Below are 17,402 nucleotides of genomic sequence, written 5' to 3'. Positions count from 1 at the left end.
GCGTTGCATTTCCATGGGAAACTATCTTCAGCATAATTTCGAAAGGTTTCCACAAATTAGAACACACTTCTGTAGGCGGAAATGTTAAAATCAAAACAAATCGAGTCTCCCTCTCTTCTACTTAAAATATTAAAATTCTAGACTTTGTTTGCCCCGTTCAAGTCGCAACTTTCTCAAAACATAACGGGTACATCTACATCTCTTGCGTAAGACGCTCCTGTATCCAGAACATTTTATTCCTGAAGACTGCGCGTGGGCGGGGTCGTCTTCTGAGTGACGTTCAAACCACAGTCAGGCAATCCGTCCCTGGGGTAAACTACCCTATATGGTTCCGATTCAGAGACACTTATTTTGCCTGACCCTAACATGGACGTCACGCCGACATTTGACCACGCCTCTTCTCACGACCGCCTCCTCAGCCAGTGACAGGTGCCTGTATCGCGAGAAGACGCGAGAGGCAGCTGGTAGCAGAGGAGCAACAGCAGAAAGTGAGGGGTCGGACAGGACCCCCAGAGCCGCCGCTACCATGGCGGCTCCGCTCCCTGGGGACAAGAGAGCCACTGCCGCCCAGCTCAAAGCAGAGCTCACACGGGGCGATTCGGGCTCCGCTGCGCGGCGGCTTCGGGAGCTGCTGGACTCTCTGCTGGGCGCTGGGCGGCCGCCGGCTGCGGGACCGGAGGACGTGCTGGAGTGGTGCCGCTGCCTTGTGGCTGGCGGAGATAGTTTTGAGGTGTTCTGCCAGAGCGTGAGAGCCTACGACAGCGCTGCGCTCTGCGGCCTGGTCTGGACCGCCAACTTTGTGGCGTACCGCTGCCGGACTTGCGGCATCTCTCCCTGCATGTCCCTGTGCGCGGAGTGCTTCCACCAGGGCGAGCATGCCGGACACGACTTCAACATGTTCCGCAGCCAGGCAGGAGGCGCCTGCGACTGCGGAGACAGCAACGTCATGCGGGAGAGTGGGTGAGTGTCTACAGTCTAGCACTGTGCAGATTAGCCTAGAGTCTTTTCACTTGCCGGCCAACACGTCCTCCACACACACCTGAGCTACCACCTTCTGCCTTTATTTGGCAATCCTATACCCTTTAGTGACAGCCTTTCCTGTTTGTCAGTCTCTCCTGGTTGTCAGTGACTGCTTACAATGCTATGCTATCCCTACGTGCCTATACTCCCCTCCCTCTGTGTTCCAGCCGCTGCGCCTCAACTCCCTGCTGGGGAGTACCAGCACACCCTACACTTGTGCGCCTACTCTCTCATCATGACAACACTCAATCGGCCATACGACCCACCAGTCCTCCTGCTTGCCATGCCTGTGCCCCTGTCTTCATTCCTTTGCTGTCTGTGCGCTTGTTTCATCTTCTATCTAGTCTCTACCTGCACTCCACAAGCTTCCTGCCGCAGGGGTTGTGGACTTTTCTAAAATATATATTTGATTGCTTCCGAAATCTACTCATCCCGTTAACAAAAAAAATCCACTTTTGTCTTTTGGTGTCATGCAGAGGGAAGACACATCTCGGCAGCATTCCCATTATATAGGAGTTTTGGTAACTGCGTCTCTTATTGTGCTATGGCTCATGTTCTGTTAGGGGTTGGAGTCCAGCAAGGTTCTAATTTTGCCACCTTTCTTCAAATCTGTTTAGACCCCGCTCATGAGCTGAGCAGAATGTAATTCCCATATGGAATTCTGTTCTGTTCAAACATGAGTGAGCCTTCGTTCACAGACCTAGATATACTGCGTGTGAGCACAACGGATACAATTTTACCAGACAAAACGATCCAGCTGGTAAAATCAGTTTGGTAACCGGCTGCATTATAACGTGGATCCTTTTTCCTGCCCTACCAAACCCTCAGAAATGTGAAACTGAAAGCATGTAATGCTGTCCCCTGCCTGACTACAGTCTCTCCTGCCAACTCTGCCATCCTCCTCCTTGCCACACTGCAGCCCCCATGTTTATGACCTACCCAGAGCAGGGGATACATGTTAACGATAACACTGAAAGAGAAGGGAATATGAATCCAGGTAAAACCAAGCCTGCAGGTTTAATCCCCATTCCATAGGGATAAACAGGTAATTGCACAGTACTGATGGGGTGTTATACTTGGTTCTGGGTTTTAAGGGTGCAGATTTACCACCGCATTAGTTCTGTGCCAACTCTTAATCTCAAGTGTGTAGGGGAGCAGGGAGTAGTTGTTCCAAGGTTGGAATGCCTTGTGAGTGTATGCAAACCCACAAACTTACATGTGAAAGGGTACTCAACAACTTCTCTCCAATTTCTTTCCACAATGGAAATGGTTGAAAATCTACTCCTAAACTTATTCATGTTAGAGAATAGTACATTTGCAATTGCTCACCAGAGTTTCGCATGAGCATATATAAGTGCACATATTTGCTTATGTTAAAATGTATCTCAAAAACGTTTGCTCGGTGTGTGTGTGTGTGTGTGTGTGTATGTATGCATGTATGTAGGCCTCAATGATAGAGAGGATCTCTACACTTGCCTTTAGAACTTTGGAGTTTCAAACTATTAAGACCTGTCCGGATGCAGTAATTTCCATTGATCTTGATATGTTCTCTTTCTGTATTGTATATTTGTATGTAATGATGAATTGATTCTATTACAATCTGGGACACTGTGGCATATGTTTTTAACATTTGAGACATTTTTTATTATATGCACTTTATTGATATTTGCACCATTGCTTTTTGCACCTTTTGGCTATTCAAGTTTTCTTGATGTGACTTGCCCACTTGGGCCTTACTTTTGCGAAACCGTTTCATAAGACATTGGATAAAACGCTGCTATCATTTATCTATGAGCTATTTTTCTAAGGGGTTTCACATGAATATGGAGGAATCAAACATTGTTTCCACATAGATAATATTTATTGTCATGTAAATACTTTGTTTATTCATCATGTCATTTTGCCAGACTAATATGCTCTTTTTCCATGAATTCTGTGTTACTGGAAGTTATGGATTGTGCTCTTGTCAGCTATATATATTTTTGCTGCATTATAGGCATTGCTTTGGCTAGTTTGCACATTAGCGGCGTTTTTATTGTATAGTATTTTGTCCATGTCTATGACTCAACCAAATTGCATTGTCACTTTAAATAGCCTCACAAACCATGTGTAGTTTGTCATGTGATCAAGCCTCCCTGGAGGCGAAACGCGTCATGGCGGCAGCGCTGGCTTCACTGGATTAAATCTTAATTTGCACCAGCATTCTTTGGGTCGGCTCTTTGTTGTACAGTATTTGAGGTGTACGTTTGTCCACCAGGAGCAACAACTTGTGGAATATATATATATATATATATATATATATATATATATACATATATATATATATATATATATATATTCCCTGAAAAAACCATAGGTTTCACACCAGTTATAGTTAGGTGGAAATTTTACTCGCATAAAACGATTGAAATTCCCACGTTATAGTTAGTTGGACTCACTATAACTTGCGCGTGCAATGCACTGCTGATGACGTCACATATTACATCACTCATGACATGGTCAGTGACATCACTCATGACATCACTGATGACATCTCAAATGACATCACTGATGACAACATCCTTGTGACAAAGTGGCAGACCTCCTATCAGCATAAAATAACCTTTGACACACACATTCAAAAATAGAAACTAACATTTTCTTAAAGGAGAAACCAATACCAATTACAACAACTTATTAGGTACTTCCAACATCTACATACACATCCACTCATTCACCAACAGTTCTATATAGTCGCTCATGCATGTACTTACTCATCATATGTACTCATACACCTATACATCCTGTTACACACTAATACTCATCCATATAGTTACTCACACACAAATTCACACATGCAAATAAACTATCAAAAAACCATTTACTTGATTATACTGCTATATACACACCACTACACATACTTCTACGGAAACATATTTACTCTCTTAAACAATCAATTATAAAAACACATACTCACTAACCCACCCATACACCCAATCGTCCACATATACAGTCTTGCACACATGCTGTCTTCAAAATACATACAAATAGTGAGTCACTCATTCATGCATCTGTGCTCTAAGTAATATCCCCCACCGAACCATACAGACACTGATACTGATACTCAAAAAAACAACTAATAACCCATATACACACTCATGTAGCTACTCACCAACCCATGCAGCCACTTATACACAAAGTGAGACACAGATACAGATATTTAAATATTTAAACATTACTCGCTAATATATGTATTCACTAAGATACATTTAATAAGTCAGTTAACCAATCAATTTTACACAAAAAACATCCATTTAGACATTTATTTACCCATTTATTCTTCCATCAGCCTTTAGATATACATATATAAAAAATATTTATTTTTCAGAAAGATACACATTCACTGGATGATGTCATCAGTGATGTCATTTGCGATGTCATCAGTGATGTCATGAGTGATGTCACTGACCATGTCATGAGTGATGTAATATGTGACGTCATCAGCAGTGCATTGCACGCGCAAGTTATAGTGAGTCCAACTAACGATAACGTGGGAATTTCAATGGTTTTATGCGAGTAAAATTTCCACCTAACTATAACTGGTGTGAAACCTATGGTTTTCTCAGTGAATTTAATAGGTTTTTTAAATGCTAATTCCTAACTATAACTGGTGTGAAACCTATGGTTTTCTAAGTGTGTATATATATATATATATATATATATATATATATATAACATTTCTATGGCAAAATGAAACCCCTCATTTTGTTCCTTTTCAAATTAAATGTATTAAGTGTTACCACTTTATTCCAATCAAGATGACTTCAGGCGTGCCATACTTTTGTCATAAGTAAGACTGTTAGCGTTCTAGTTGTTCTTTAGAACACTCTGGGACATTCTGTCATTGGGCTATAGTTGGGCTACATCTGGCTGATATTTGGGCTACATTTGGGCTCTTTTGTCTCTGGTGGCCATCTTGGGAGACTGCATATCAGAATTTTTTTAATGAAATATAAGAGGATTTGAGAAGTCACTCAAAATGTGCCCTAATTTTTTTTCTTCAGCACTAATCATAATTTCTATGGCAAAATGAACCCCCTCATTTTGTTCCTTTGCAAATTAAATGTTTTAAGTGTTAACACTTTATTCCAATCAAGATGACTTCAGGTGTGCCATACTTTTGTCATAAGTAAGACTGTTAGCGCTCTAGTTGTTCTTTAGAACACTCTGGGACATTCTGTCATTGGGCTATAGTTGGGCTACATCTGGCTGATATTTGGGCTACATTTGTTTTTTTTGTCTCTGGTGGCCATCTTTGGGCTACATTTGGGCTCTAACATATATGTAGCCCAATATATATTTTTACAAAGTTAATTTTCGTAAAAACCACTGGAGCATATATCTTGAGACATAGCAAAGGCACATCGGGGTACCAGTCCCTACAATTTTGCCAAGTTTGGTGGAAATCCATTCAGCCGTTCGGGCTAAAAGTGAGTCCAACCGCCCTATGGAAATTAACATGGGGAAAACATGTTTTGGGACCCCCCTTTTATCTCGGCCCCCGCTTGACGGATCCCCCCCGACACTTTCAGGGAAGGAGCGGAGCGCAGCGAGGCAAAGTTAAGGAAAATTACAGGCAGATCCCTCATTCGGCGCCAAAGTTATTCCCAATAGAATGTTGCGGATTTCCTATGGAAAACGATCCTAACTATAACTACCTACTGGCGACCGCCAGTAGGTAATATATATATATTTCCCCTGGTGTGGCCTCTCTTCTTTCTACGGAGGAGTTCTTGGTGATATTTCAGCGCGTGCACCAGAAGTCGCGCTTTGAGAGGCCCCCGCAGTTCAAGTTGGCCCTGGCAACGCTGGTCTTCGTCTTGACGAAATTCTTATTGTCCCTGGTAAGGGAATGACCAGGGCCCACCTTCGGACCCGGGAGGAGACCGGGCGGTGTTGCAATCGGCTAGATTGCACGTTGGGCGTGGAGGACTTCCTACCTTGCCCCCGCCGATATTTCATCCCGTGGTGTGGGGGTTGCTGCGGTCTGGGGAGCGGAGGAGGCAGCTGATGTTCGGCGGACACCAAAAGGGGGCACAACAATTGGCTGGCACATGACTCACCCGCGCAAGACACAGAGAACTGCTGAGAATGGTGCATTCTGGGTCCTGTAGGCAACGCATCACAAGCAGCGTGCAGGTAGTGTTCTGCGATTGGTACTTACCTGGAGGGGCGGAGCTACGTGTCCAGCAGCAGGAGGAGGCAGGACATTTAAGGACAAACAGATGCCTGAACCTTACACATACCCCTGGCGCTGAGGAAGGCGAATTCAACGCCGAAATGCATTCGCCATTGTGGGTGTTTTCTGCTGAATAAAGAAGCCTTCGCTATTTCCCCTGGTGTGGCCTCTCTTCTTTCTACGGAGGAGTTCTTGGTGATATATATATATATATATATATATATATATATATATACACACTCTTGTGAATTCTTGAAAGTTTTAAATATACACTAATGCAAGGACATATACTTAAGTGGCTTTTTAAAAGGCTTAGAAAAAACAATTCGCGTATCAAACATGTTTTACTAAATGATGACGCAGAGAAATGGTAAAGTTGCACAGTAGTTTAGCAAAACATGTTTTTCAAGTTGCAATTTTGTGTACACTTTATCTTCAAAACAATGCTCGTTCTTGTTTTCACGCTTCTGCACATATTTTTTATATAATCAGTGCGTAATCTAGGAGCTTTATAAATAGCTTTCAGTTGTTAAATGTGTTAACATTTATACGTGTTTTTGCACAAGAACCACTGGCAAGATGAGATCATCGCATTACCTTGGAATGCTCACCTTAATAGTAATGGCTTTTGTATTAATGAAGCAAACACAATGAGATGATGGAGGGAGCACTGAATCAGTCCTGCCGACCTAGGGCGAACAAAGCAAACACAAAGAGATGATGGACGATGCGCTGAAACTTTCAGACTCTTTTTCCCCAGTTGGCAGTGTATGCCCACACGTGGGTCCCTTGCTCACTTTGCCACTGGATTCAAGCTAGCCTGGCTGATGAGGTGTGTTACCCCGAAACCGGTCCCAGGATGCTTGTTTCCGGTCCAGGGAAGACCTGGCTTGGCATTTCGGCTGGACTGTTCCCATAAAGAACAAGGTCAAGACTGATTTGCATATAGCTGGGTCTGAACTGGGGTGGCAAAGTGAGCTAAAGATTGATGATGGAACCAACCCAGATATGTGACGGGGGATGAGTGTCTGAAAAGTTTCAGCGCTCCATCCACAATCTCCTTGTGTTAGTTTTGAGTTAATGATTCATATATACAGGTTAGAACAATTTATGCATATGGATATACATCTCCCCTTAGTGGCAGGCATTTTTTTTGGGCGGGAGTTTTCTGTAGCTTGAACTAAACCCAAAGGTATCGGAGCGCTTTACATGAGCACCAGTTGCATTCCTCTACACAGATCACACTGTGGTACTATAAACCAACAGCAATGGGTTGGGCCTAGTTATCCAGTGGACAAAATAAATGTGAACATGTGGCCTAGACCCCAAACAATGTGTCCTGGGGATCAGGAGTTAGGAATACCACACTACTGCACCCAGTGACACCCAAACCCAGCATGCCAGGCCAGCTTCGTTATACCACTCAATCCAGTGCTTTAAATGAGCCAGTACTCACAGGTACTGCTCATCTAATTTTAGTTCCTATAAGTACAAGCACTTCACCAGCTCCAAGGAGAGTACCGGTACTCATGACTGGTATCCTGTTTATTGCTAGTGCTGCTGGGGCTGTCGGAGTGGAGACTGTCTCCAGGACACCCTTACAGCCAAAGCTCCCTTAAAGCCCTCTGCGGAGTGCCTGCTAAACCATTCAGCAGCAGCTCATTTGCGTTATGTCTTGGAAATGCAGGTGTTGAGAATACCACCTTCACGCTGAGTTTGAGAGAGCAATGCCCATTCAGGCCCTGCTTTGTCAATCGCATCACACTATCTGTGCATTTGTGCACACACTGGAATCAAGGCAACCCGCTGACAGCTGGTACTAAGGACGCCACGGAAAGTAAGGAGTTAATAAATTATTTTACCCTGAGTGAGCCTTTTGCATGTGTGTTTGACTGCTCGTGAGTGTTTAACTGCTTTTGTGTGCGTTTGTGTGTGTATAAGAAAGAGAAATAATCTGGACACTTGAGGGTATTTTGAGGGAAGTGTGTGGGTTTCTTTGTAGGTGCATGTGTGCTAGTGCTTCTATGGGTGTGTGACTTGCGAGAATATGAGTATTGAGCCCAATGCAAATAAATAACAGGGTGGAATCAAGAAGCTGCACTAATTAAACAAGTATTGGCGAAGCCATTAGGTGTGGCCTTCCTAAGATGATGCAACCGTTAATTTAAAAAAGAATATTGTAATCATATGGCCAAAAAGGATACATGCCTCCAGTATGTGGTATCCATAAGCTAGCAATAATACATTTAAATACAAAAACGGTTTTACCTTTTGCATATCACTTAACAGTCACTGTGCTCTCTATCAGTCAGGTGACTTAGAATTGGTTTAGGTTTAATTTTCATATTTAATATACTGCACTCAAAAGTATGATTTTTATTAGTGCAAACATAAGCTACTGTTGACCCTTCAGTACTATGACCCGAAGCCCTATTTTAAGCAGCGCAACAACTGGAAAAAAATTGATAAAAAGTGGAAAGAAAAAAAACATTGCCAGAGTAAAGTATTGGCCCACCAGCCTGACATTGAAGTGCACTTTTTAAGGCCAATTTGCCCATGTGATCAGAAAAAATGCTCTCTCTCAAAGTGCTAATAGACCACTGACTTTCATGAGCTGACTCTTTACCAATGCTCTATGTTGTGGTGATTGGAAGCAGAATGTGAATGATGGTTGAACAGACCTGTGGATGAAGAGGGTTGAGTAATAGGCCCTCTACATATGTATGTATTTTCATTTATACATATGATTTGATTCCTTAACCCCTTCCAGGCTGATGACGAGCTCAGCTCGTCATGAGCGTAACCTGCCGTGCGCTCATGACGAGCTGAGCTTGTCATGTAACGCGGTAATTTTAAAATTGCTACGTACAGCGGGAAAAGCCGCCGCATTGCTGCGGTTAAGGCTCATGAGATAGCTAAAGCTGTGTCTGACCAGGCCTAAAAATGAAAAGGGGTTAGCTGGGTTCATTTTCAGGAAGGAGCTAAAGAAGGACATATATGTGACATTTCTTGCTGCTGTTATTGTTTTCTGTTGTCTTGAGTTAAGGTGATAGAGGATTAGGGGCCGGCGCGTGTGTGCGTTGGGGGGAAATAGTGCGCAAAGGTGGCAATGAATAGAATCTTGCATGACTGCATTAAAGGGGATCACAAGGCTATAAGGTAAGGATCTTGTGCTCTGTATAGTACACATCTCTAAGATGAGCAATGGATGTATTTGGTATTTTTTCCAAGACCTATCCAGCTAGCAGGGAGACTTGCAGATTCTGTCCGTTGTATCCAATAAGTTCTTTTCTTAGGCTGTCCGTTCTCTGGACAACACACCCCTGTTAAATCATTAACCTGAAAAAAATGCATTTTGTGGGTTGTATGCTGAGATTCCTTCCATGCCATGAGACAGCACAATTCAGTCAGTCTTAGTTATTTGAGATCTCAAACATATTTCCATGTGTTATGTAGTATACCTAAAACCAGGACCCTAGAAGGTCGGTGGGTTCCTGAAGAAGGTGGTAAATGGTATGTATTCTATAGTGTGGCTGCAGGAATGCATGACTAGTAATACTGTTCAAAGAATGTGATGGCATCTTGAGGCAGAACCCAGCTCCGATAAAAATACATTTATGGTGATTCCAACTAAGTAGGATGTAAGAAGACTAGGTGGGATGGGAGATATTGCTACACATCTGCCTTTGTGTCTGACTGCACCACTTCAGGGCAGGCAGGTACAGAACTCATAAAGAGGGATATTTGAGATGTTTGATATCCCCCTTCAGATTTTAAAAACATTTGTCATTGACTGGTTTCCATCACTCTTAAAAACCATGAACTAACACAGGTCACACTCCTCACTGCATCTCCTCCGCTCCACTCACCCATTGCAGACCTAATATGGCGCAGTGCTTGTCCATTACACAACAGTGGCCCAAATTAGTCTATTATACTACTAACGACAAATATCCCACAGTGCTTAGATAATATAATGCCGGCCTACAACACTATGCAGGACTAACATCACCCACAGTGTTGACCAATGTACACAGGTTTTAATTTGTCAGTCGTTTTGAGGATTCTTTCATACAGTCTGATCTGGCCAGTCCAAGTAAATAGAAAAGGCTGCACGAGTATGACCACTGCGTGTAACAGACAATGAAGATAAGCCCTTTAAATGACGGTCTCCTGAAAATTATGGTGCTGAAGGGGAGGTGCCCAGTACTGCACAAATACGGTTTAGTGTTATCTGGCTAAAAAGTAAAAAATTAACAAAACAGTAGTATGTGAGTGTGCATGTTGAAGCTGCTCTCTTCAATCTCCTTCCATGTAGTAAAGTTATGTATTGTATTGTATTTATATAGCGCTTACTACCCCTGACGAGGCGTTGAAGCGCTTTTTCGGCAAGTAGCACACTACTCCGGAACCCATGAAGGATTAGTGGTGAATTAGTATAGTGAAAATATGAAAGTAATTTGAGTGGTGGATATGTTTGTCAGTTATTTGGATTGAGAAGGATGGTGGAGGGATAGAAGAGGGAAAAATGGTTTGTATTTATATATCACTTGCTACCTGTGATGGGCGTGGAAGCACTTTTTTGTTGAGTAGCACGCTACTTCGGAACCCATGAAGGATTAGTGGGGAATTAGTATAGTGAAAATATGAAAGTAATTTGAGTGGTGGATATGTTAGTCAGTTATTTGGATAGAGAAGGATGGCAAAAGTGTAGAAAAGGTCAAAAGGTTTGCATTTGTTTAGCGCTTGCTACTTCTGATTAGGTGTTGAAGTGCTTTTTCGGCGAGAAGCACACTACTCCGGAACCCATAAGGATTAGTGGTGAATTAGTATAGTGAAATATGAAATTCATTTTAGTCGTAGACATGTTAGTCTGTTATATAGATTGAAAATGATAGTGAAGGGATAGCAGGCAAGGAGGGCAGATTATGTGCCTCTTCCTGGATGTAATCCTGTTTGGAAGTCTGAAATTATCGCACTCTCTTCAATGAATTGTGACATGTTGGTGAATGCTGCTCTTTCTATCAGTTTGCCCGGGAACGGTCTATTTGAAATCGGTCTGTAGTTGTCAGGGTTCAGCTGGTCCAAGTTTGTTTTCTTCAGTAATGGGCGTATGTATGATGTTTCGAGTTCTTCTGGAAATATTCCGATAGTGAAGGAGTTGTTGCCGATTCTCCTTACTGGAGTGGCAGCAGAGGTTGTTAGAAGAATTACCTTGAAGGTTTGCGGTGAACACATGTCAAAAGGGCTGTCAGCAGGCCTGCTTGCTTTGACCAGGTCCATAAATCCATAGTGTGAAATGTGTTGGAAGGAACGGAAAGGCTGGGTTAGAGTATTCTTGGATTGTAGCTTTGTAAAAGGGTTAGTGCTGATGCTTTCTTTGTTTTAAGTATGAGTCCAATGTGTCTGCTTTGTCCGTGTAATGATTTGCCAGTTTGCCTGTGTACTCTTGACTAATGGGATGAGCTGCTTCTAGTCAATTTGGGTTACGAAATTAATTGAGAATTTTTATAGAATTCTTTATTTGCACATTTAGCATTTTGAATTCTGTCTGAATAGTATTTTTTCTTTGCTTTTTTTTTTTTTTTTTTTTTTTTTTTTTAAAAAACTTTATTGAAGGAAGGAATAGTGGTTCATCAGTTACATACCTACCAGTGGGCGATCCCATATAGCATTTCAGTTTAACATTTCTAAAAGTGACGCGTGATGTTTCGTAACATGAACTGCGGTGCCTGTATTGCTCAGGTACATGACATACATCATTTGTGAGTTGCACCGTGTAGGATTGAGTTCCCTGATAACCCCTCCCTCCCTCCAGTGTCAGTGATGGCGAAGTCTTTTTTTCATTGAACAGTGTGAACAAACTTCCCAACTTACCCCCCTGAAACATGTGTCATCGCAACCTAGTTCACCTACCCACGTGGTACAGTAGTCAGTGCCTCTCCACGCACCGTGGCGCGTGGCCGGGCCAGCGCCGCTATAGTAGCATTGTCTTGGTCACGAGGCAACATCCCGTGACCGTTCGGTTACTCCTCCTCCCCCTCCGAATCTGAGTCCTCCCCTTCCGGCAAGGGTTCACAGATGTCCCCTCTGTACTTGTTCCATGCCGCCCAGACTTTGTTCCATTTCCGGGGCGCCGCTCGGAGCACGTATACAGCTCTTTCTGTCACCATGAGAATGTCCATGTTTTTGGCCCACCTACTAGCGGTGGGTACTTCCGGCGCCCCCCACTTCTGCGCTATGTCCCGTTTAGCCACTGTCATAGCCAACGAAGCCCAAATTAGTTCGTACCTGCCCAGATCATTGGGGTCCCAGATGTTCAGAAGGCATTTACGTGGTTCCGGCAATATGGACAGTTTAAGGGCCTGGGAGAGTGAGCGGAGTACCCGCCTCCAGAACTCACAAATGTGCGGGCATTCCCATAGTGTGTGTATCAGTGTCCCTTCCTCCCCGCAGCCTCTCAAGCAAAAGGGGTGTAGTGCCCTCCCAATTTTGTGCAGCAGCGGCCTGGTGTAGTAGACGCGGTGTAGGATTTTAAGTTGTACTAGCCTGAGTTTACTCGAGATCCCAACCTCCTTCGGGGAGGCCAGCGCTTCATTCCATTCGAATTCGTCAGTTCCACCTAGCTCCCCTTCCCATTTTTCTTTAAGTTTTAGTGTCGGGTCTTGGAGATTGTTTAGCAGTTTTTTATAGGTAAGGGAGGTGGCGCTCTGGAGCATGTATTCTGTCAGCAGCCTATCCTCCAGCGGGGAGGAATCCGGCAGGGTGGTGCCTGCAGGGATTGCTTGCAGTAATGCGTGTCTAATTTGGACATATCTAAACGTCTCTGTGGGTCCTAGACTGTATTGGTGTTGTAGGTGCGTGAATGGTAGCACTGAGTCAGTATCCCACAAGTCTCCCACTGTAGATATGCCTATGGAGTCCCAACGCTCAAACCCCTTACAGCCTCTCAGGTTTCCCAATGCCTTTGTGTCCCATAAGGGCGTCATTTTAGTGATCCGACCTGTCCAACCCAGACGGGCCTGTGCCACGTGCCACAATGTCGCCGTATGTTTGGTCGGGCCAACCAGTGTTTTTAGTTGGGATTTGTTATAAAGTACAGACAGCATACCCTCCGTCCCAAGTTGGGACCAGTCCGCCCGATAGGCCGGGTCGTTTCTTGGGGCGTGGATCCAGTAGTTCACAATTTTGAGCTGGGCCGCCCAGTAATATAGCTGGATGTTGGGGAGCGCTATGCCCCCTTCGTACCAGCTTTTCACTAGTTTGTCGTATGCTATACACGCCGGGCCAGCATTCCATAGCAGGACCGTGACCAGCGCCACGATCTGTTTAAAGTATCGCGGCGGTACCAAATACGGAGTATTTTCGAGGACATAAAGGAGTCGTGGGAGGGCCATCATCTTGTAGAGAGCCGCTCTGCCCAGAAGGGTCAGGGGCAGGGTTGCCCAATATTTAACATCGGCTCGCAGGCGATCTATGGGTGGCTTCAGGTTGTTGACAAAAAACTCCGCTTCCCCACCTGCTATGACAATGCCTAAGTATTTGAAAGAGGCCGACGTCGTCAGCAATGGACAGTTCGCCTGCAATGTCGGAGCCGGGCCCTTCAACGTGAATATCGTGGATTTCGACCAGTTGAGAGTGTAGCCCGACGCGCGCCCATGCGCGTCACAAAGGTCAAGCAGAGCTGGGATGCCTGTATCAGGTGCGGACATGTAGATAAGCATGTCGTCTGCATATAGCGAGACTTTGTCCTCCCATCCTTCCTCCCACGTGATGCCTGCGAACAGTGACGTGGTTCTGATCTGGATGGCTAGAGGCTCAAGCACCAGTGCGAAGAGCAGGGGGGACAGGGGGCAGCCCTGTCTAGTCCCCCTGCTCAGTGGGAAGCTTGGTGATATGTGGCCGTTGGCCACCACCTGTGCCACGGGTTTCGCATAAAGTAGCCGTATCCATTGTATGTATTTCGGCCCAAACCCCATACGTTCCAGTACCACGAAGAGATACTCCCACTCCACCAGATCGAATGCCATTTTGGCGTCGAGAGAGAGAATCACCGCCTGCTCCGCAAGGAGGTGCGCTCTGGCTAGTACTCCATGGACCCTTCTAAGATTCATCGCAGTGCTCCGGTGGGGCATAAAGCCCGACTGGTCAGGGTGGATCAGGGTACTGAGGTGGGGTAGCAATCGGGCAGCCAGCAGTTTAGCCAGTATCTTGGCTTCGATGTTCAGTAACGATATCGGGCGGTATGCGTTGCATTCTGTCGGGGGTTTCCCCGGCTTGGGTATCGTCACGATCGTGGCCGTGCGCTGATCTAGCGGTAGTTCTAGCTTGTCCCTGCTTTCCAAGAACATGGCCAGCAATGGGGTACTGAGGTCTGGAGCCATGGACTTGTACCATTCCACCGGTATCCCGTTAGGGCCCAGAGCTTTCCCGGATTGCAACGCCTGGATTGCCAGCTGGATTTCCTCTCCCGTTGGGTCCAGTTCTAGGGTGTCCCTATCTTCCTGAGAAATGCTGGGGATGGTAAGGTCTGTGAGTGTCGCCGTCGCCATTTGTCTAGTGACTCTCCGTTCTGGTGTGTACACTGCCCGATAGTGTTGTGCTAGTTCGCAAACTATTTCTTCTGGGTGTACCAGTGTTCGCCCCTCCTCTGTGTTGAGCTTCTGAATGCCTCTAGCCCCAGTCCCTCTCCTGTCCAGCCACGCAAGCATACGGCCCGCTTTGTCGCCTACGTCGTAAATTCTATGTCTAGTGTTCGCGATATAACCCTTTTCGGTCGTTTTGAGGTGCGCCAGGTGTTGTTGTTGCCTAATCATGAGGGTGTGCGTCGTGGATGGGGACGGGTCCGACATATGTGCATGGTTGGCCAATTCGAGCGCCAGCTCCAGGTCTGTGAGGACCTTTCGTGAGTCTCGTTTGTGTCCCGTAATTGCTGCAATGGCCGCCCCCCTGAGGACTGTTTTGTACGCCTCCCATAGGGTTGAGGGTGATTCCACTGAGCCCGTGTTTTCAGCAAAGTACTGCGTGGTTACCAGTTGAAGCCTTTTTCTAATCTTGGGGATTTTCAGAAAGTTGGGGTAGATAGGGTAAATTCGGGCCTTCCGCGTACCCCCAGCGGCGAGTGTTAGGACAACCGGAGAATGATCTGAGATACCCCTGGGTAGTGTGTCCACCCTGTTCACCATGTCCAGTCCCAGTCCCAGTGCCATGAAGTAGTCTATGCGAGAAAGGCTATTGTGTACCGCTGAATAATAGGTGTATGTAGTGGTCTCGGCGTTCAGCTGTCGCCAGAGATCCACGAGGCCCAGGGCTTCCGCAAAGTCCGACAGTGGAGCCGTACCGCGTGGCCGGGTTCTAGAGGGAAAGGTGTCTACTATCGGGTCCATGACTGCATTGAAGTCCCCCCCAACAATTGTTGCGCCATCAGGGAGATCTAGAAGGAATTTGCCCAGTGCCGGAAGGGCCACAGAGTGTAGGGCTGGGGGAATATATACTGATACTACATTTAGAGCCCTGCCCTCCCACTGCCCATGTATCGCGGCAAAGCGACCCTGGTCATCTTCCACCCGGCGTGTTACTATAAAGGGGGATGACTTTCTCATCAGTATGCCCGTTCCCCTGGAGCCAGATGTGAAGTCGGCATGCACAGCCATCGTGTAGCCTCTCCTGTCTAGGGCCTTGCAGGTGGACCCTGTGAGGTGGGTTTCCTGTAGGAGTATTATATCTGGGTTTTGCCGTTTTATGGCCTGTAGGACCAAGCCTCTCTTAATTTTGTCCCCCAGGCCCCGGACATTCCATGTCAGTATGCGTAGTGGGGGAACCTTCCCGGCCGTGGAGGAGCCCTCGGCGGGCGTGCGATTAAGCGGCCTGGCCATTAAGGAGATGAGGGAATGTTGCACACGACGTGTGCTGTGGCGGAGCCCATGCGCCGGTGTGTGTCGTGCTGTGGAGGAGACATACTGATGTCGAGGTAATAGCACATTGTAGGTGGTGAGCGATGACTACAAACAAAATTAAACAGTTCAACTCGAAAACTTCGATCCCATCCCCCCTCCCTGCTACCCTGCTCCACGGACAATCCCCCGCCCGCTTCCCCAACTGTGCAGAGTGCTTTTGCCCTCCCCCATACATCTTACTTGCTCGTGGGGTTGGTGAGTCCCCTTCGGGCACTGCCTGCGCCCACCCTACTCAGCTTTGTCCGAGCCACGGCATCCGCGGCCCACACAGTCTCGAAGGCAATGTAGTACAGTGTCATACCGGAGCCGATTGCCCAGAGTCCAAAGGGTCTCTCTCAAGGTCCGATTCTATTTCCTCTCCGCCTCTCTGCAGCGGCTGCTGGGAAGACTGGCTGGGCGGCGACCTCTCAGGACGATGTCGCGGTCGGTCACGCTGTGAGCGGTGTCTCTGCCCCGCAGGTCTCCAGCCTTCCAGCCATTCCTGCGCTACCTCTGGTGTGTCGAAGAACCAAGTCTTTCCCTCCGCCACTATCCGCAGTTTAGCAGGGAACATCATGGAGTATGGCAGTTCTCTGTCACGTAGCGCTTTCTTAACCTCCGTGAAGGATTTGCGTCGTCTGGCCACTTCCGCCGTATAATCCGGGAAAAAGGCTAGGGTTGCATTTTGAATCCGTACTGGCGGTGAGTTCCTTGCTGCCTGTAAAATTGCGTCTCTATCTCTGAAGTTGAAGAGCCGGGCCAGTACTGGCCGTGGTGCTGCCCCCGTCTTGGGAGGGCCTCCCGGCACCCTATGCGCCCTCTCCACCGAGAAGAAGTGAGATAGACCTTTGGGTTGGAGCTTGCTTTTGATAAGGTCCTCTATATAAAGGTCCATTGCCCCTTTCCCCTCCGTTTCTGGAAGCCCAAGGATACGGACGTTGTTGCGTCGCGAACGCCCTTCCTGGTCGTCCAGCTTGTCGTGCAGGAGCTTGGTCACTTTCTGCATCCTTTCCATGGCCACTTGGAGCTCCGAAGTGTCTTCCACCAGTGACTTAGTGACCACTTCCACCTGCGACACCCTCTCCGCCATTTTGTGAAAGTCAGCTCGCAGCAGGGAGACTTCCGAGGAGATGGCGCCCACCGTGGTTTTCACCTCCGAGAGTGTTTTCATGATATCCTCCAGCGTTATTTTGGTAGGTTTCTCTGCATCCTGGGCTTGTCCCGAAGAT

The 17,402-nt window shown here is 46.3% G+C and overlaps 1 protein-coding gene across 4 annotated transcripts in view; it reads left to right on the top strand.

Annotated features, from left to right (window-relative positions):
* Positions 1–437: 437 nt before the first annotated feature.
* The window catches only part of UBR3 (ubiquitin protein ligase E3 component n-recognin 3), a 1,992,321-nt gene continuing 1,975,356 nt past the window's right edge, over positions 438–17,402 (top strand). For all 4 annotated transcript variants that reach the window (XM_078681592.1, XM_078681591.1, XM_078681590.1 and 1 more), the window contains exon 1: positions 438–960. In XM_078681592.1, the coding sequence (XP_078537718.1) occupies positions 527–960 (434 nt within the window). In that variant the 5' untranslated portion in view covers positions 438–526. The remainder of the gene's footprint in view (positions 961–17,402) is intronic.

Source organism: Lissotriton helveticus, chromosome 3_1, assembly GCF_964261635.1.
Source record: "Lissotriton helveticus chromosome 3_1, aLisHel1.1, whole genome shotgun sequence".
Lineage (NCBI taxonomy): Eukaryota > Metazoa > Chordata > Amphibia > Caudata > Salamandridae > Lissotriton > Lissotriton helveticus.
This window is presented reverse-complemented; position numbering and strand designations above follow the sequence as displayed.